The sequence below is a fragment of the Macaca thibetana genome, chromosome X (genome assembly GCF_024542745.1).
Source record: "Macaca thibetana thibetana isolate TM-01 chromosome X, ASM2454274v1, whole genome shotgun sequence".
NCBI classification, from domain to species: Eukaryota; Metazoa; Chordata; class Mammalia; order Primates; family Cercopithecidae; genus Macaca; species Macaca thibetana.
The window spans coordinates 82,111,306-82,131,949 of record NC_065598.1 but is presented as its reverse complement, the minus strand read 5'-3'; the positions used below and the strand labels follow the sequence as shown (position 1 = coordinate 82,131,949).

General features: G+C 38.0%; 1 protein-coding gene across 3 annotated transcripts in view; it reads left to right on the top strand.

Annotated features, from left to right (window-relative positions):
• CHM (CHM Rab escort protein) overlaps positions 1–20,644 on the top strand; it is a 190,924-nt gene that overhangs the window by 54,712 nt on the left and 115,568 nt on the right. For all 3 annotated transcript variants that reach the window (XM_050776351.1, XM_050776352.1, XM_050776353.1), the window contains exon 3: positions 19,119–19,191. In XM_050776351.1, coding sequence (XP_050632308.1) covers positions 19,119–19,191 — 73 coding nt within the window. The remainder of the gene's footprint in view (positions 1–19,118; positions 19,192–20,644) is intronic.

Sequence of the window (20,644 nt, the reverse complement as noted above, 5' to 3'; positions counted from 1 at the left end):
CTTTTCTTATTATTAAAAAGAGAATACTTAATATTTAGGGTCTTTACATCTCATTATACTAAGTGTTTGGTAAATTTATGTCATGGGTCCAAATAATTGTCATAAATGCAGTTGTTGATTTTTAAATCTTATATAATAACCATATTATTCCTAAAAGTTGAAAACATTATGTTTTAATAATTTCACCAAGTAAGCATATTCATCTAAATAGTATTATGTTAGATTAAGAATTGATGATGTCACTGAAAACATTGTTATATTTTAAATATTTCACCAAGTAAGCATATTCATCCAAATAGTATTATCTTAGATTAAGAATTGATGATGTCATTGTTATATGTCTGTCAGTCCCTGGACTAGATTTCTCTTTGGCCTGACAAATGAATTTTTTTTTTTTTTCCCTAGGTAGGAGTTGTGACTAGTTAGGAGTTGTTTTTTGTTTGTTTCTTGGTTTGAAAAAAATCCTTTTTTGTATAATTATAAAAATATACATATGCTTGTCATAAGAATTCAAGCAACGTATAGATCTATATATTATAAGCATATATGCATACATACATGAAAGATATACATGTCATCCTTCCCATATACCACTCCCAATAGACCATCAATATAGATTGTCCCCAACTTCTGATGGTTTGACTTATAGTTTTTCAACTTTATGATGGTATAGAAGCAATACTCATTCAGTAGAAATCATATCTCAAACTTTAAAATTTGATCTTGGGCTAACAATATAAAATAGGATACTCTCTTGTGATGCTGGGAAGTGACAGCCAGTCACAGCTTCCAGGCAGCCATGTGATCTTGAGGATAAATAGTTGATACTCTACAGTGTTGCCTGATGATTTTGTCCAACTGTAGTCCAATGTAAGTGTTCTGAAGATGTTTAAGGTAGGCTAGGCTAGGCTATGGTGTTAGGTAGGCTAAGTATATTAAATGCATTTTTGATTTATGATATTTTTAACTTACTGTGGGTTCATCAGGATGTTATAAGTCAAGGCACATCTGTATACATGAAAAATGAAAAATACGCATTATCTTTCCCACATACCACTCCCAAGAGACTCATTATAGTTTGTTATGTTCTGTGCAGGGGACTTAAGAGAGAAAATTTCATGACAGATGAAGGAACGTATGAGTGAAAGGATGAAATGAAGTGAATCGAAGTAGTGAAAATATGCCATGATAGTATCTCACCATCACCTCTGTGTATTTACTCATTCTTTTCACATTTGAGAATATTATTTAGTAATATTATGTTAAAGAACAATAAAAAATTAATTTTTTTTTTTTTTTTTTTACAAATAAATAGTTGACAAAAGCTACAAAACTAAATGAGACCATATAGGAATGTATAAAGAAAATTCATCCCAATAGATTTCTTGGGAGCTGTAGAGCTATGGCTGACAGTCATTTCAAAGTGTAGCTTGAAATCTGTGTTGTGCTACTGAAGATTATCAGGATATCTTGTAGTTTCTTCACTTATTTATTTATTTATATAAATATGTTGCCCAAACTGGAGTGCAGTGGTGCCATCTCAGCTCACTGCAACCTCCGCCTCTTGGGTTCAAGCAATTCTCCTGCCTCAGACTCCCCAGTAGCTAGGATTACAAGCATGTGCCACCATGCCTGGCTAATTTTTGTATTTTTAGTAGAGATGGGATTTCACCATGTTGGCCAACCTGGTCTCAAACTCCTGATCTCAAGTGATTTGCCTGCCTCAGCCAAAATAGTAGGATTACAGGTATGACCCACCGCCACCAGCCAGCTTCTTCACTTTTAAGGGAGAGTTAGAATTTTTTTCTTCAGGGCTTTGTAAGGTAGGGTAGGTAGTAGTGGTGGGGAAAGTGGAGTAGGGGCTTTTTGTGCTCATTTTTTCTCCAGCATTGACTTGACACTGTATTGACATCCGTTTTCTTACATGTCGTTGTTGGCTATGTTGTGGCACTCAAGTGGGAGACCCTAAAACTTGTCAATAATTGCTACTTCTCAAGAAATATAGAAATTATAATGTAATTAGAAAGCAGTCATAAAACTGATTGAGGTTATGTTCTTTTCTAGTTCCTGGGTATTGAGGTGAACAATAAAACAGACTATGACCCCTGCCTTTGTGATGGACCTTGGACCCTAGGGGATATAGACATTAAACATGCTCAAATTTTATATTATAAACTGTACTATGAAGGGAAAAAGGGGAGCACTACTAAAGAATAATAGGGGCATCGTTTAGATTTGGTGGTAGGAGGTTGGAGTGAATTGGAGTGGCCACAATGCAATAATCCCTTATTGACTTCTCACTATGGATATGACACTCTGAAAGTGTTTGAAATATAAATGAAAGAAAATGACAGAGGCAAGTCTTAATCATATTAGGTTTATTTGCCAACATTAAGGACATGTGCCTGGGAGTTAGGTCTTTGCCTTTCTCCAAAGATGATTTTGAGGCCTTCAGTATTTGAAGGGGAAAGGGCAGATGTTGAGGGAAGAAAAATCTTTAAAAACTATGTCAATAGATAAAAAGACAAAAGGTTTGCATCCTTTTGAATCTTTAATCAGCTTTCACTGAATACACAATTTTCATGTGAGCAGAGGTAGAGGAAATAGCCACTCATACCTTCATCAGGCTCAGTGAATCTGCATTTTTACATAAGATAGTGTAGACAATAGTGGAGGAAGCAATCAGATACTTATTTGTCTTAGTAGTGGTGGGGAAAGTGGGGAATTTCCTTGTGGGCAAATTGTGAGGGAGGTAGGTTGCTTTTTATCTTCATAGCCATCTTATTTAGCAACCAAGTGGGAAGCAGATCTGCATGACCCAGTTCCCAGCTTGACTTTTCCCTTGGGCTTAGTGAGTTTGGGGTCCCAAGATTTATTTTCCTTTCACAGGGAGCCAGCATTATTTTCCTGTTTAATCCTTTTATAGAAATAGTTGATTTTTTTAGTAGAGCCAGATTTTTTTGGCTTGAAAAAGCTCTACCTCATTGACTTATTTCAGAAATTGCATCTGTATTCGTCAAGTCAATTTTATGCTATTTTTCTGCCTTGGAAATTAACTGTACATATGTAGAATTAAGTGAGAAATTTAGTTGTGATGCCCTGCTTTGGTAATGAAAGGATAAAAGTACTATGTGTAGATGCTCAATTGTTATTTGCTCTTAAGAAAACAGTATTCATTCAACAGCTATTCCTGTGAGGTTTCTTGTTAGTGGCTTGTTTGGAAATTAAGATGGGTTAGTTTATATTTTCTTTACTGCAAGAGTAAAATAAAATGGCTCTTTCTCTTCTACCAAAATAATCATATATATGTGAATAAGGTAACTAAAAGATAAGTATTTTAAAGGTTTTAGATTCAAGACTACCATAAAGGGATAGGGGAATAAAGTAAACATAACTTCACTTAGAAGAAATTATCTATTTAGATAAATAAAACAGTACAACCCTGTAAGGGTGAGAAAAATGTATAAGTATCTAAGAATCAGTGTTAACTTAGTTTTCTCTTTCCCTTTTTCCCCCATGTTGAAGACAGATTTTATGATGTCTGTGGAAATAATTTATGAGTGAAAGTGATTGTCGTTTGTTCAACCTAATCTAGTATTCAAGATGTAACCTGTTGAAGCCAACATGATGTAATAATAGCTACCATTTACTGAACAGTTACTGTCTTACGTGTCCGTGTGAAGAGACCACCAAACAGGCTTTGTGTGAGCAACATGGCTGTTTATTTCACCTGGGTGCAGGCGGGCTGAATCCAAAAGAGAGTCTGCAAAGGGTGGTGGGATTATCATTAGTTCTTACAGGTTTTGGGATAGGCGGTGGAGTTAAGAGCAATGTTTTGGGGGCAGGGGGTGGATCTCACAAAGTACATTCTCAAGGGTGGGGGAGATTATAAAGAACCTTCTTAAGGGTGGGGGAGATTACAAAGTACATTGATCAGTTAGGGTGGGGCAGAAACAAATTGCAATGGTGGAATGTCATCAGTTAAGGCTATTTTCACTTATGTGGATCTTCAGTTGCTTCAGGCCATCTGGATGTATACCTGCAGGTCACTGGGGATATGATGGCTTAGCTTAGGCTCAAAGGCCTGACAGTTACTTGGTGCTCTACTAGGTATTTTACAAGTGTTTTAACTTATTTAATTATTACATTTCTCTAAAATAAGTATAATTTGCCTCCTTTTGCAGATGAGGAAACAAACTCAGAGTCCAATGTCACATGCATATTAAGGGAACAACCAGGTTTTAAATAGAGGTCCATTTGACAACAAAGCTTGTGCTCTTTCCTCTAAGATAAGCTGTAGGGTTGCAAAAGACACAAATACTGGGTTTCATGGTGGGGAGGTCTGGTTCAAGTTATGACTCAGTCACTGATTATTTATGTGACTTGTCTTGTTTTCCTCAACTGTGAAATGGGTCTAGTGCAAAACCTCCTTTGAAGAATCACTGTGAGGGTCCAGTGAGTTACCTGTAAAAAGTTGAGGTGTGGCTGCTAAGGCCTGATAATAAAATGTAGCAGGTTCAACAAAACTTTTTTTTTTTTTTTTTTTTTTGAATAATAAGGAATGTTTTCACCCTCTACTTTGGAGGGCAGAGTGGGAAAAATATTTAAAAGTAATTCATGTATTTGTATGGTCTTAAACCAAATGTCATTATATTTTTAGGTCACTGAAATCCATATTGACATTTGCAAATTTCAGGAGCTTCATTTGCAAATGATAATACAGTTTTTGCATGAGGAGAGAATTTTTTTCCCTTAGAGCTTAAACAGAGGCTAAATGGAGACAGCTCTTAATGTAGAAATTGTGAAACATCAGCTTCTCTCTAGATACCACTTTGACTTGTTTATTCAGTGGATTTGAATTAAGTCAGCTTTCATATGACTAGTGTTTGGGTGAGGGAAAAGGGACAAGATGGAGGAAGGTGAACCAGATGGAGCAGTTCCTGTTGTTTCCGGGGTCTTCATCACAGATTTTCCCGCGCCCGGGAAAAGAACCAAATCAACTGAGCCTGCGCAGAATGACGTCAAGCCGGGGACACCGAAATTCAAGCAGCCACTCCTACACACACGCCCCAAACTCCTCCTCCTCCAGCTCCCAGGCATAAAAGTCCGCCCCCAGCAGGAGCCAGTGTGACTTCTTCGGCCCCGCATTTGTGGACCGGAGAACATCACCCAAGAGTGCTGGCCCGACTTCCCTGGCCCCTCCCCCCCCCACACACACCTGAGGACCAGAGAACCTCGTCCGAGAGTGTATGCATATTTGCAAATAAAAGGCTGCCACTTTCTTCACTCATTTTGGCCTTTATTGATTGAGAAACAAAACAACTAGAAAAATACAAGCAAAGATAATTGAATGTACTGCTTCTGCATACAACTCCCTTCTCCCCTTGAACAATTTCTTTACTATCCTTCCTCTTTCGAAAATAAAGAGAAAGGTTTTTCTATTATTTTTTTTCCTTATTTTTTTGTTTGGTTTTAGTTTTATTGTTTTGTTGCCTTGCTTTGACTTTGAAATGGCAACTGTCCCTACCAACCGTTGGGTGGGGGTGGTAGTTGAAGAATATCAGTCAGTTTCACAGCTGAAAGTATGCTCTGCAGCAATAAAGCTTTAAGCTTTTATCTGATATTCTAATTTTGCTATTTTTCCCATTAATGAAAATGAAGTTTAATTTTCCCTTCCAAGAAAAAGGAAGGGTTAAATTTAAGGAACCATGAATACTCTGAAGTAAAGGATGGGGAGAAAGGGAGAGGGAATCATCTGTCCTTAACCCTTTGATCTGTCATTTCTGTCCTCTCAGCTGTGTCCCCATTCTTGTTTCTGTTTGTCTTCTTCCTTCTCAGGGTTGTCAGTGAACGTAGCAATGCCTGACTGGCACTGGACTGTGTTAATTGCTTGCACAGGGTGCTGGAAACTCCTGTGGGTACATTCTTCTGTGTTCACATTTTGCAAGGAGAAGAGGATGGTGATGATGCTGTTGATAACTTACTATGTGCTAGGCATTGCTTTAAATACTTTCATTTCTATGTTACAGGTAAAGAAATTGAATTTTAGAGTAACTTCTGTAAAATTATTGACTGAGATCTTGCTGCTAGTAAAAGGCACGGCTACAATTTGAATCCACATTTGTCTGGTGCCAAAGCCTTGATTAATATCATTGTATTCATCGTAATAATTCCCTTAGTTAACTATAATTATTATGCATTAAAGATTCAGAGATGACTAAGCTACTGTCCTTGCCCTTAAGTTGCTCTCAGTGTAGTCACAGGAAGCATTCATGTAATCTAATTATAAGACAGCATGACAAAACTCTAATAGAAGTATGTGCAAAGCTATGGAAGCACAGGGATCGGTTCTTTTTGAAGAGTTGAAGGCTTCATAAAAGACATGATACTGGATTTGAGTAGTTCTGTCTGTTTTTACTAGTTTCATCATTAGTTTTATGGTGGAATAGCATTTGGGGCATAGGCAATAGCACTAATAAAAGCAGAGAGATATGCAGGCACTTGGCTCACTCAAGCAGTTTTGAGTGTGCAGTTGTGGTTGATGCATGGCAGAGAAAGGCAATGTCCAGAGATAAGACTGGGGAGTTAGGTTGGCACTAAGTTTTGAAGGGTCTTATAGCAATGCTAAGGATTTTGGACTCTACTCTAGAAGTATTAGTGAGCCATTAAACATCTTTAAGCTAGAAATGGCTTAATACGGTTTGCCAACACCTGATCACAATGGCAGTAGTGTGAAGATTGAATTGAAAGGGAAAGAAACTACAGGCAGGGAAACCTTTGATAAGACTAATGTCATAGATAAGAGGGAGTGAGGGCCTGAAATAATGCAGCAGTGTTAGGGATAGCAAGGATAGAAGGGGCTTAAGAAATTAACTAGAATGGATATGTGAGGAAGGAATAATGAGTGAGTTTAAGATATTTTTATTTTTTATTTTTTTTTAGCATAGGAGGTTGTAAGGATGGTGTTGCCATTTATTGAGATAGAGAAACTGAATGGATGACCAAGTTGGGGGTGTGGGACAGATAATAAATTTGTCTTTTGGACATGTAGAGACTAAAGTACATCTGGGACTTTTTGTGAAAGGAGGTGTCCAATAAGCTCATGACTCATGATCTATGTTTTCAACCAACTAAAGTAGATTTGAGTCTGGAGCTCACCAGAGGGGCCCAGATCGGAGAAACCAATTAGTGAGTCATCAACAGAGAAGTGATAATTGAATCAGTGGAAACAGATGAGATCTCACAGAGGGAGACAAAAATTGAGGGCAACCTTTATGTATTATTTGCTCATCTACCTGCCTTGGTTGTCTATAAATGGATTTGAATGGGTGGACTAATGTGTAATAACTAATAACTCAAACATAGGAAGATCTCTCTCCAACCCTAATGACTGCAAATACAATCTAGTATTTCTTTCTGGCAGGACGATCTGATTACCAAACTTCTTGTAGATTCATAGGGCTCTCTTAAAACCAAGTAACATTTCAAAACAACATGTTGTACGTGAGAAATATATATACACTTTGTGTTTGTCAATTAATAAAAGCAAATGAGATCCTGGTCTTCCTCTCTGACATTAGAATTACTTCTGCATACTCTATCATAGAGGCCCACTTTCCTTGGTCTTGGAATGAGGAGATGGTGAAAGGAGCTCAGCTTTCTTGTGTAGCAAGTATGTGGAACTTACAGTAAATGAGAATTTGTATAGGGAGTAAGTCCAGTATATTTTCTAGCCTATTCTATTATTTGTCACCAAGGAGATAGTGACATGTCATGACTCTTTGTGGTACTTCAACCAAATTTAAATGAAATAGAGACTCTTTTAATGTCTATAGTATATTGTACTCAATAATATCTGGCAAATCAATAGTAGTAGACATGCCAGACTATTATTTTCCTATTGTTATCAAATGTGTGAAGGTATTTGTGCACATTAAATGTGAGATAAACAATAAAATTGGTTGTATTTTAGGTCCTAGAAATGAATAGTTTCCCCAGCTCTGACATTAGAGTAATCATAGCCATGGAATTATTATCCAGATGAATTGGGGTAACAAAATAAAAGCTAGATTTCATTCCATCTACTGTTTGTAAATAGATGCCACTGTCTTTACTTATAGTAAGTCAGATTCCAGAATTTGTATTATATGCTTATGTTTATAATTTAAATATTCTAATCTTGTAAATTATAGGAGACAGCGTGTTTAGTGGAAGGAGCAGAGGCTTCGGTGCCTGATAGTCCCTGGTCTTAAATCTGGGTTTTGCCATTTCCTAGCTGAGTGAGTTAGACAGTATTCAGCTTCACAGTTGTTGTTTTCTCCCTAATTGTAAAATGGGGATAATTGTAGCACCAATCTCTGGATTCTTGTGAGAATAGTGAATATAAAATGCCAAACTCAACGTATTTAGTACCCTATTTTTCTTGTTCTACTTAACATGGATTAAGCCAGCATTTCTCAACATATGCTTTATTAAGCCCTAATCCTTCAATATACTTTTTTAAAAAAACATGTTTGTTGGTTAACTAAATTTGAGAAATTCTGCCTACTGCTATAATTCCCTCTTGGAGAGCTATAACAGACATTAATGTATTTAATCGTGCTGAGAAGCCACCACATAAACAAATCTTTTTTTGTTGCTGTTGTTTAAATTTTTCAACCTAACATTTTCCAAATTTATTTTGTTACTGTGCATTTCTTTTCTTGGAACACCTATTAATAATAGCTCATTTTGATGGGGTACATTTTAGAAAAGGTTAATTTAGTAATCAGGACCAAGTACTACTCAATTAAGTGTTTAACTTCATTGAACCACAGCTACCATTATATCTTGTGGACTAAATGGTGCTAGCCAGCTTAAAAGTTTGGGAATTTGTATGTTGTAATGGACAGGATTAGAGGTCAGGAGAACCGAGTTTCAATTGCAGTTCTGCAAATTGTAACTGTGTGGCCCTGACTAGTGACTAAACTCTACACAGACAAGTCATAGTGTTCTCATCTATGAAATAACACCCTTTCTATCTGCCTCACAAGATTGCCAGAAGAATCTGTGAGAAAATAGTTGTAAAAACAAGTTGGGAAATTAAAACTGCTGTCAATGGAAGATGGTATTTCTACTACTCTAGGAAAAGGAATTGTAGGAGCAGTGAATGAATAATAGGACAGTCTGAGATTGAGCTATGCTGTTCTTGTTCCCATCGAGCAACCTTGGATATCATCAGCTACCTGCCTGAAAATATTTTCAACTCCTAATTTCTTAATAATTAGAATGGTTCCCAGATGAATGTGCTTGAATGTCAGTAGCTTCATCTTTTGTTACTGTTCTTGGACTTGCTTACAGAAGCCATTTCACAGTACAATATGTAGTTTAGTAGCATTTAGCTATGCCTGCTGCTGAATATTCAACACTGAATTGTAATTATGATGCACAATGGAAAAGAAGATTGTTAGGATTTAATTAATAAGCTCTAGTTAATGGGTTTAATGCTCAGCCTTCTCATATAGTTAAACTTTCTTTGAGTCTACATGTAATATTTCTTTTCTGTTGAGATGTTAAGCAAACTGATATTGCTTTAACATTAAACACCATGTGAAGGATGAGAAAGATCTTGATTTAGTTTCAGTACTATTTTTTTTCTATTATCTTCTTGATGAGTGTTAAGGGAGGGTTGTATAACTTATTTCCTTATTGTTTCTGGAAAACCTTAGGTGGCACTCTGAATAAGCTATGCAAAGCTTTCAAAAGATTACAACCATGTTTTCTACAATTTTTTTTTTTTTTAACTTTTAGGTCTACAGGTACATGTGAAGGTTTGTTACATAGGTAAACTCGTGTGATGGGGGTTCATTGTACACATTAGCTCAGCAACTAGGTATTAAGCCCAGTACCCAAAAGTTATATTTTCCACTCCTCTTCCTCCTCTCACCCTCAAGTACACCCCAGTGTTTGCTGTTGCCTTCTTTGTGTTCATAAGTTCTTATGATTTAGCTCCCACTCGTAAGTGAAAACACTTGGTATTTGGTTTTCTGTTCCTGTGTTAGTTTCCTAAGGGTAATAACCTCCAGCTCCATCTGTGTTCACGCAAAAGACACAATCTTGTTCTTTTCTATGGCTGAATAGTATTCCATGGTGTATATATACCACATTTTTTTTTATCCAATCCATCATTGATGGACATTTAAGTTGATTCTATGTCTTAGCTATTGGGAATAGTGCTACAGTGAACATTTGTAGGCATGTGTCTTTATGGTAGAATTATTTATATTCCTTTGGATATATACCCACTACTGGGATTGCTGGATTAGATGGTAGCTCTGCTTTTAGCTCTTTGAAGAATGTTCATATTGCTTTCCACAGTGGTTAAATTTACACTTCCACCAACATTGGACAAGTGTTCCCTTTTCTCTGCAACCTTGCCAGCATCTGTTATTTTTTGACTTTTTAGTAATGGCCATTTTGACTAGTGTGAGATGGTATCTCATTGTGGTTTTGATTTTCATTTCTCTAATGATTAGTGATTTTTTTTTTTTTATATGCTGTTGACTACATGTATGTTTTCTTTTGAAATGTGTCCATGTACTTTGTCCACTTTTTAATGGGATTGTTTGTTTTTCTCTTGTAAATTTGTTGAAGTTCTTTTTAGATGTTGGATATTAGACCCTTGTCAGATGCATGATTTGCAAAAATTTTATCCCATTCTGTAGGTTGTGTGTTTATTCTGTTGATAGTTTCTTTTGCTGTGCAGAAACTCTTAAGTTTAATTAGATTCCACTTGTCAATTTTTGCTTTTGTTATGATTGCTTTTGGTATCTTTGTTATGAAATCTTTGCCCATTCCTATGTCCAGGATGGTATTGCCTAGGTAGTCTTGCAACGATTTAATAGTTTTGGGTTTTGCATTTAAGTCTTTAATCCGTCGAGTTGATTTTTGTATATGGTATAAGGAAGGGCTCCAGGTACAGTCTTCTACATATGGCTAGTCTGTTATCCCAGCACAATTTATTGAATAGGGAGTCTTTTCCCCATTGCTTGTTTTTGTCAGCTTTGTTGAAAATCGGTGGTCATAGGTGGGCAATCTTATTTCTGGGCTCTCTATTCTATTCCATTGGTCTATGTGCCTGGTTTTGTACCAGTACCATACTGTTTTGGTTACTGTAGCCTTGTAGTATATAGTTTGAAATCTGGTAACGTGATGCCTCCAGCTTTGTTCTTTTTGCTTAGGATTGCCTTGGCTATTTGGGTTTTTTTTGGTTACACATACATTTTAAAGTAGTCTTTTCTAGTTCTGTGAACAGTGTTGTTGGTAGTTTGATAGGGATTGCATTTAATCTGTAAATTGCTATGGGCAATACGGCCATTTTAATGATATTGATTCCTCCTATTCATGAGCAGGGGATGTTTTTACATTTGTTTGTGTCTTTTGATTTCTCTGAGCAGTGGTTTCTAATTCTTATTGTAGAGAACTTTTACTTCCCTGGTTAACTGTATTCCTAGGTGTTTTATTCTTTTTGTGGCAATTGTGAATGAGATTGGCTTTCTGATTTGGCTCTTGCCTTGCCTATTATCAATGTATAGGAATGGTAGGGATTTTTGAACATTGATTTTGTATCCTGAAACTTTGCTGAAGTTGTTTATCAGCTGAAGGAACTTTTGGGCCGAGACTGTGGGGTTTTCTAGATACAGAATCATGTAGTCTGCAAACCAAGATGGTTTGACTTCCTCTTTTTCTTTTGGATGCCCTTTATCTCTTTCTCTTGCCTAATTGATCTGACTAGGACTTCCAATACTATCTTGAATAGGAGTGGTGAGAGAGGGCATTCTTGTCTTGTGCCAGTTTTCAAGGTGAATCCTAGCTTTTGCCCGTTCAGCATGATGTTGTCTGTAGGTTTCTCATAGATGATTCTTATTATTTTGAGATGTATTCCTATAATACTTAGTGTGCTGAGAGTTTTTAACATGAATGAATGTTGAATTTTATCAAAAGTCTTTTCTGCATCTATTGAGGTAAACGTGGTTTTTGTCTTCAGTTCTGTTTATGTGATGAATCACATTTATTTATTTATGTATGTTGAAGTAACCTTGCATCCCGGAGATGAAGCCTGCTTGATCGTGGTGAATTAACCTTTTGATTTGCTGCTAGACTCCATTTGCAAGTATTTTGTTGAAGATTTTTGCATCAATATTCAATCAAGGATATTGGCCCAAAGTTTTCTTTTTCTATTGTATCCCTGCAAGGTTTCTGTTTCAGGATGATGCTGGCCTCGTAGAATGAGTTGGGGAGGAGTCCCTCAGTTTTTTTGGAATAGTTTCAGTAGGAATGGTACCAGCTCTTCTTTTGTGCATCTGGTAGAATTCGGCTGTGAATCCATCTGGTCCTGGGCCTGTTTTGGTTGGTAGGCTATTTATTTCTGATTCCATTTCAAAGCTTGTTATTGGTCTGTTCAGAGAATCAGTTTATTCCTAATTCAGTCTTGGGAGGGTGTATGTGTCCAGGAATTTATCCATTTCTTTTATGTTTTCTAATTTGTATGCGTAGTGGTGTTAATAGTAGCTTCTGATGGTTATTTATATTTCTGTGGGGTCAGTGGCAATACTCCCTTCGTCATTTCTAATTGTGTTTATTTGTGTCTTCTTTCTTTTCAAGTCTAGCTGATGTCCTATCTATCTTATTAATTTTTTCAAAAAGCCAACTCCTGGATTCATTGATCTTTTGAATGGTTTTTCCTGTCTTCATTGAAATTCTTGGTTGCAAATCTTTTTCTTTAAGAATGTTGAATATGGGTTCCCAATCTTTTCTTGCTTGGTTGGTTTCAGCTGAGAGGACCACTTTTAGCTTGATGGGGTGCCCTTTCTCTCTAGCTGCCCTTAATGTTGTTTCTTTCATTTTGCCTTTGGAACATCGGAAGATTACGTGTTTTGGGGATGATCTTCTTGTGTAGAATCTTGCAGGGGTTTTATGTATTTTCTGTATTTGACTGTTGGCCTCTCTAGCAAGGTTGGGAAAGTTATCATGGAAGATATCCTGAAATATGTTTTCCAAGTTCTTTGCTTTTCCCCTTTCTCTTTCAGGGATGCCAATGATTTGTAGATTTTGCCCGTTTACATAATCCCATACTTCTCAATCATATTGTTTATATCTTTTTATTGTTTTTTATTTTTGTTGGTCTTATTTTAGAGAACCAGTTTTAAAGTTCTGAGATTCTTTCCTCAGGTTGGTTTATTCTGCTGTTAATACTTGTGATTGCATTGTGATATCCTTGTATTGTGTTATTCTGCTTTGTCAGATTTGTTAGTTTTTTTTTTTTTTTTTTAATTATTCCAGCTGTTTCATCCTTCAGCTCTTGTATTGTTTTATTGTGATTCTTAGCTTCTTTGGGTTGGGTTTCTCCAGCTTCCTGAATCTCAAAGATTTTCATTTCTTTCCATATTCTGAATTACATTTCTGTCATTTCAGGCAGCTCAGCCTGGTCGAGAACTCTTGTTGGAGAACTGGTGTGGTTGGTTGAAGGACATACGACACTGGCCATTTGAGTTACCGGAGTTTGTACATTGGTTCTTTCTCATATCTGCCTGTGGGTATTCCTTTAACTGAAGCATAGACTGAGTACAGTCAGTAGACTTCTTTTCTGGTTCTTTTCACAGGACCAAGGCTTTGTGCACAGTCTTTATTGGAAGCTGACTTCTTGTCTTTGGTTTAAGAGAGGGCTATGTTAGTGAGTATTTTTGGTCTTGAAGCCTTGGCGTGTCATCCAGTAGGTGGCACTTAAGTGTACTGGTTAGTTGGTAGATTCTTGCTTGGTCGTGTCTCTGCTACGTTTCCTCACAGTTGCAGCCATGTTCCTTATCAATACTCTGAATGTGTGCGTTCCTTTCCCCCTTGAGTGCTGGCTGTAGACCATGACTTGGTGCTCCTGGGCTGCCCACTGAAACTGGGGTGATCTCAGCGTTTATGTTTTTTCCACAACTTGGAGGCAGCAGAGTAAGGGACCTTAGTAGTGATTTTGGCCAAGGGTCTTTTACTTGTACCGTGGGGGCTCCACCCCAGAGAGATGCAGGCCAGCAGTTGCTCAGTGCGAGCAGTCCAGGATTCAGGATCTGTGCTCTGGGCCCAACCTGGGTGTTCTCTAGTGGCGAGCAGTGGGGGGTGGGTGCGACTTGCGGGAAATGGAGTGACCCCTTTTTCTGTCGACTACAGTTAGTTGGAGGTTTGGGTAAAACACTTAGGATCTTTGCTGCTTCACTAGTCCGAGGGTAGCAAGGGAATTCCACTGCAGAGACAGTGGCAGAGAGGCTTTCAGTTGCTCGTGGGGGCTCTGTCCAGGGAGTTGCCGAGCTGCTACTGGCTTAATAGCTCTGGTGAGGGTAGCTGGTGACCCAGGCCTGGAGGACCTGCCTGGTGAGGAGTTATGGGAACGGGCTCCGGTGTAACAGTCTGGCTGCTTTTCTGTAGGGCTGCTATGGTATGCTGGATGCCTGCTCCAGTTGCTAATGACCTTGGATTTTCCAGTACCTCAAAGTATCAGCATTGAAGGCTGTGAAGCAGCAAATATGGTGGCCTGCCCCTCCCTTTGGGAGATCTATCTGAGGAAGATGTGAACTTGTTGCCAGACTTAAGGCACCTATAGGATATGGCTGGAGACTTTGGTTGGGAGGTCCTGCCTCATGAGGAGGAATGGGATTGAGGTTCCACTTAAGAAATGCTGTCTGGCCATGTTTTTGTAGAATAGCTGTGCTGTGCTGGTGGACCGCTTCCGTCCCTGGTTGGCTTGGACTCCCCAAAGCCCGAAGGCTGGAATGGCTATGTCACCCAAAGAGCAAAGATGGTGGCGCACCCCTCCCTCTGGGAGCTTCCTTCCAGGGAGTTTTCATATCTCTTTTGGCCAGAGAACACTGGCGAGGGCTGCTGGTTCCAGTTGGGAGGTCCTACCCAGTGCGGAGGAATGGAACTGGGAATCACTTAAAAAAGCAGTCTGGTCACATTTTCATAGAGTAGCTGTGCTTTGCTCGGGGACTGCTTCTGCCCTGGCTTGAACTCTCCAAAGCTCTAAGGGTGGAAGGGCTAAGTTGCCCAAACAGCAAAGATGGTGGCCTGCTTTTCCCTCTGGGTGCAATGTTTGAAAATTTGAAACCAGGGAGGTTTCAAATTTCTTTTTGGCTAGAAAACACTGGTGGGGGTGGCTGGAGGTCCTGGTTCAGAGGTCCTGCCTAGTGAGGAGGAATGGGAAAACAGCAGTCTGGGCCCGGGTGTGGGGGTTCACGCCTGTAATCCCAGCACTTTGAGAGGCCGAGGCAGGCAGATCACGAGGTCAAGAGATCAAGATCATCTTGGCCAACACGGTGAAACTCTGTCTCTACTAAAAATACAAAAATTTGCTGGACGTGGTGGCACATGCCTATAGTCCCAGCTACTCGGGAGGCTGAGGCAGGAGAATCGCTTGAACCCGGGAGGTGGAGGTTGCTGTGAGCCGAGATTATGCCACTGCACGCCAGCCTGGAGACAGAGTGAGACTTCATCTAAAACACAAACAACAACGACAACAAAAAAACGTCTGGCCACGTTTTTGTAGAGCAGCTGTGCTGGTCTTGGGGAACTGGTTCTGACCTGGGATGGCTTGGACTCTCCAAAGTCCAAAGGCTGGAAAGACTAAGTTGCCCAAATAGCAAAAATGGCAGCCCGCCTCTCCCCCTGGGAGCTCTGTCTCAGAGAGGTGTGATGCTGCTCCCTTTGGCTGGCTAGAATTCCAAGCCAGTGGTTCTTATCCTGTGAGGTGCCATGGAAGTGGGGCCTGCAGATTGTTGCTGCCCAGCCCCCTGAATTCAGCCCCTTTCCTAGGGATATGTATGGGGGTCTAGCCTCCCACTTCTTTGGAGTCGCAGCTTCTTTAGCCGGGTTGCCTGGAAGTTACAGTCAAGTCCTGACCCCACTCCCAGTTTGTGGTATTTTTCATCATAGATTAACTTTTTCCACAATTTTATATAAATGGTATCATACAATATGTACTCTTTGGCTAAGGCTTTCACTCAGCCTAATGTTTTTGAGATTCATTTATGTTTATATAGCAGATGATTATTCCTTTTTATTGGTGAATAGTATCCCATTTTATGGATATACGACAGTTTGTTTATTCATTCTCCTGTTGATGGTTACATGGATTATCATCAGTTTGGGGCTATTAATAAAGCTGCTGTGGAAAGATTTGTACAAGTATTTTTGTCAGTATATGCTTTTCTCATGTGTAATTGCCTAGAAATTGAAATTACTCGATCATAAGGCGGATATATATTTATCTTATAAAAACTGCCAGATATTTTTAGAAAGTGCTTGTACCGTTTTATATGCTCACCAAAATAAATGAGCGTTTTGGCCCTCTACATCAATACCAAGTATTGACAATCTTTTAAATTACTTTGGTGGCTGCATACTGGAATCTTATATGTTCATTTGTAGTGCTACTATAATATGCACTTACCTAATGATATTGAGTACTTTCTCATGTGCTCATTAACCATGTTTTTTTGTGACGTGTCTCTTCAAACCCTTTGCCCATTTTTACCTTTTAATATCTATCTTATTAAGTTGAAAGAGTTCTTTATATATCCTGGATAACAAACCTTTAGTTTTACCTTTTTTTATTTTTTATTTTTGAGATGGAGTTTTGCTCTTTGTCACCCAGGCTGGATGGAGTGCAATGGCACAATCTTGGCTCACTGCAGCCTCCACCTCCTGTGTTCAAGCAATTCTCCTACCTCAGCCTCCTGAATAGCTGGGACTACAGATGTGTGCCCAGCTAATTTTTTTCTATTTTTTTTACTAGAGATGGAGTTTCACCATTTTGGCCAGTCTAGTCTCGAACTCCTGACCTCAGGTGATCCTCCCACCTCGGCCTCCCAAAGTGCTAGGATTACAGGCGTGAACCACCGCGGCCGATCAATACCAAGCCTTTATTATATATATTTTGTGAATATTTGTGTCTGGCCCATTCATTTATTAAAATAATTTATTTTGTAGGGAGGTTTTTCATTTGAAGCCTAATTTATCAATAGTTTTAATTGCTTTTTGTGTCCAAAGAAACTTTTGTCTGTCCCTAATGTTGCATTTTTGATATACATTTATTACTTACATATTGGTATATCCATTCAAATAAATTTTACTTTAATCTTGAAGCTTTCACCCATTAGCCAGTGATGCTCACTTAAGACCTTATGTTGATTGCAAATCAATCTAAGTATCTCAACAAAAAAATATAGAGTCAGAAGTTTCAGGTTTTTTCCCCTCCTTTAAAGCCTAGGATATTTTCTAGTTTTGTAGTTTCAGGTTTTTTTCCCCTCCTTCAAAGCCTAGGATATTTTCTAGTTTTGTTGAGTTTTATATTTGAAGGATGAGAAGAGATAGCAGAAGTATATTCTTCTCAGGCAAGAGGGATGAAAGTATAAATTGCTATGGGGAAACCTCAAATTCTAACATTTCTCTGTCTTCTCTATAGCTGCCATCACCCACCTTCTCCTTCCTTTCACTGTTCTCTCTGACGCAAGGGGTCACTGCTTGTAGGTTTCCTGATTCCAACATTTTAGTAAAGAGTGGCCATCTAGAATTGCTCCTATAGCTGAAATTCTAGCTAAATTTTAAAGACCACTGGAGATTCTGGACAGTGTATGAATTTACATTATTTCCAAAGAGACTGTCAGATGTAAGTACAATATGATTTATATTAATAAAGCTACTTTCACAGGCGTTTTATTTAACCCTTTTCTCTGTTAGAGAAAAGCAGTACTTGTTTGGTAAAATGCTTGAGCCTAAAATCTGCTTACTTTTCAGACCTATGTCAACAGTTGATTTAAGAAACGTGAATCTGAATTGGGAGATGATCTCTAGTAGCATTATGCAAGAATTATTTTATATTGTATTTTATTTCATTTCATTTCATTATTTTATTTTATGATGAGGTCTTGCTATTTTTCACAGGCTGGTGTTGAACTCCTGGGCTCAAGGACTCCTCTCTCTTTAGCCTCCCAAGTAGCTGGGATTACAAGTGTGTGCCCCTGTGCCTGGCTGGAAGAGTCATGTTAGATATCACAGTATAGGTTTTATTTTTTGTTTAATTGTTTAAAAACCTTTCATGAATTTTTATTTTATTAGAGAAGCAGAGAAGCAAAAATAAAAATGAAACAAAACCAAGAATCCGTCCCAACCAGAACCAGAATGGGTGTTGTAGGTGGGGTCAAGTGTACTTAGGGGCTCATCATATAGAGTCAGTAAGTGCAAATCATTTTACAAGGATCGGAGGCCCAATATGCAGTGAAGAATTAAAGAGTTCTGGTTGCAGAAAATCCCCACTTAATGGTCTAATGTCTACAAAGTTTACCTGATCCTAGTTAGGAGACCTCTGGGTTGTCCAAAACAGCGATCTTCACATGACTGAGGAATGAAGAATAATAGCTCACCCAGTTATTAGTGAGAATTTTGTTTCTGTTATACTTACTGCAAATGTCTTGACGTGATGTGAATAACTGTTTCCCAGGATCTCCTTTTATTTTTGACCCTAAAGGCTAAGAACAGCACAGGGTCTTCCACTTTATCTAGAGTATCCAATTGTGTGTCCGGGTATTTGTGTACGTTTTGTGTTGGAGATGGGTTTGGTGGTGGGTGGTGGGTGGTGGTGGTGGTGGCGGTGGCGGCGGAGGTGTTGGTGGAGGAGGAGGAGATTTAAGTACTTACAGAAAACTTAGCAGTTTTTTAGTAGCTTTTTTTGAGATCTATCAAGATTTTCTTCCTTGCCACATTTGTTAACCCAGGAGTCATATATATTTATGTTATCTGCTAAATGCCCATGTCAAGCTGTTCACATAATCAGTGGAGAAAGCTTTAAGGAAGCCAAAGATGTTTTTTTAACTCCTTATATGATGAAAAATTTCTTTTGGGATCTGAGAGGCCCACTTTTAGCCTACCACTTCCACTTATGTGAGCATTCCAGTTATGTGTACTTTTGAACTCTTGAGGCAGTAATATTAAAAAGTGAAGTAAGTTTAAGTGTTAAAGATGGTTTGTTGATGAAGATCAGTGAATTGATTTTTATACCCTTTTCTTTACTCTTTTTTTTTTTTTTTTTTAAATTGTTACAGAAGAAGCTACTATGGAGGAAACTGGGCCAGTTTTAGCTTTTCAGGACTATTGTCCTGGCTAAAGGAACACCAGGTAAAGTTTGTATCTGATCTTTTAATTTGCTTTGTTTTATTGTATGTTACATAGTAATCCTGCATTGAAGAAAACCCTAAGCTTCACCTGTAATACGGGATTGATTCTTTATTTTTCTTCACTTATTTTACAAAAAACATATAAAGTCACCTTTTCAGCTAATATTTTCCCAGTGTCTTTATCCCGTTTTAAATATAAATAGAGGCCGGGTGCGGTGACTCATGCTTGTAATTCCAACATTTTGGGAGGCCAAGGTGGGCGGATCACCTGAGGTCAGGAGTTCGAGACCAGCCTGGCCAACATGGCAAAATCCCGTTTCTACTAAAAATACAAAAATTAGCCGGGCATGGTGGCACGTGCCTGTAGTCCCAGCTACTCAGGAGGCTGAGGCAGGAGAATCACTTAAACTGGGGAGGTGGAGGTTGCAGTGAGCCGAGATTGCACCATTGCACTCCAGCCTGGGCAACAGGGTGAGACTCTGTCTCAAAAAAAAAAAAAAAAAGAAATATATATATGTATAGAAATAGAAATATTGGCTGAAGAGTAAACTGTTTATACTTAATAACCATTTTCTAATTATTTATATGCCAAATATGACAATAATTTTTCCCCAAAATCATCTTTAGAAAAAATATCCTAGTCCTTATAAAATCTCACATTTACTGGTTGCTCTTAGAGTTAGTATATTTTGAACAAACACCAAAAAAAAAAAAAAAAAAAAAAAAAAAAAAAAAGCCTAACAATTTGGGGAAGATACATTAATTTGAAATGATCTCCGTGGTGATTTTATATTTATAGATGTCACCTGACAGAATCAGCCAAAAAGAAAAATCAAAGAAATTTAGTATGAATTCAGTGATTTTTTTCTAAGGGTAGGATCTCAATACCAAGCTGTTTAATACCATTATAAAGAAACTGTTTAGGGATCATGTATAGCATAATATGGAGAGTCAGTTATGGAGTTTGCTAACTTTTATAAGACAGATTTTAAAAAAGCTGTCCTAATCTTATGCAGATTGGTACGTGTGGCTTGAAATGAAATTTCTGCTGAGAGCATCATACAGAAGATCAGAAACTGCCGTATCGCAAAAGAATTTCGATGTTTGGAAAGGAGGATGATGTAGTCCAGAAAATTGTATTCAGTTAGCTAAGACTTGTTAAGCATTTATCATGTACCAAGCACCATTGCATTGATTGATTTAATCAGTGTACATGACTTAATCATTGTGCATGACTCAAAAAATGCCTCTCATGATGACAAAGACACTGATATTGAAGATACAGTGAAAATTCAGATTGAATATTGTTGCATGAAATGAGTGTAGAGAAACAAGCAATATTTGTAAAATAGCATTTCATATAATTCAAACTGTGTAAGTCAAGAGAGTAAATAAGTAGGTATTTAGCTGTTTGGTCTGTATGCTTAAATATTCATGTATTTACTTTGATCAGA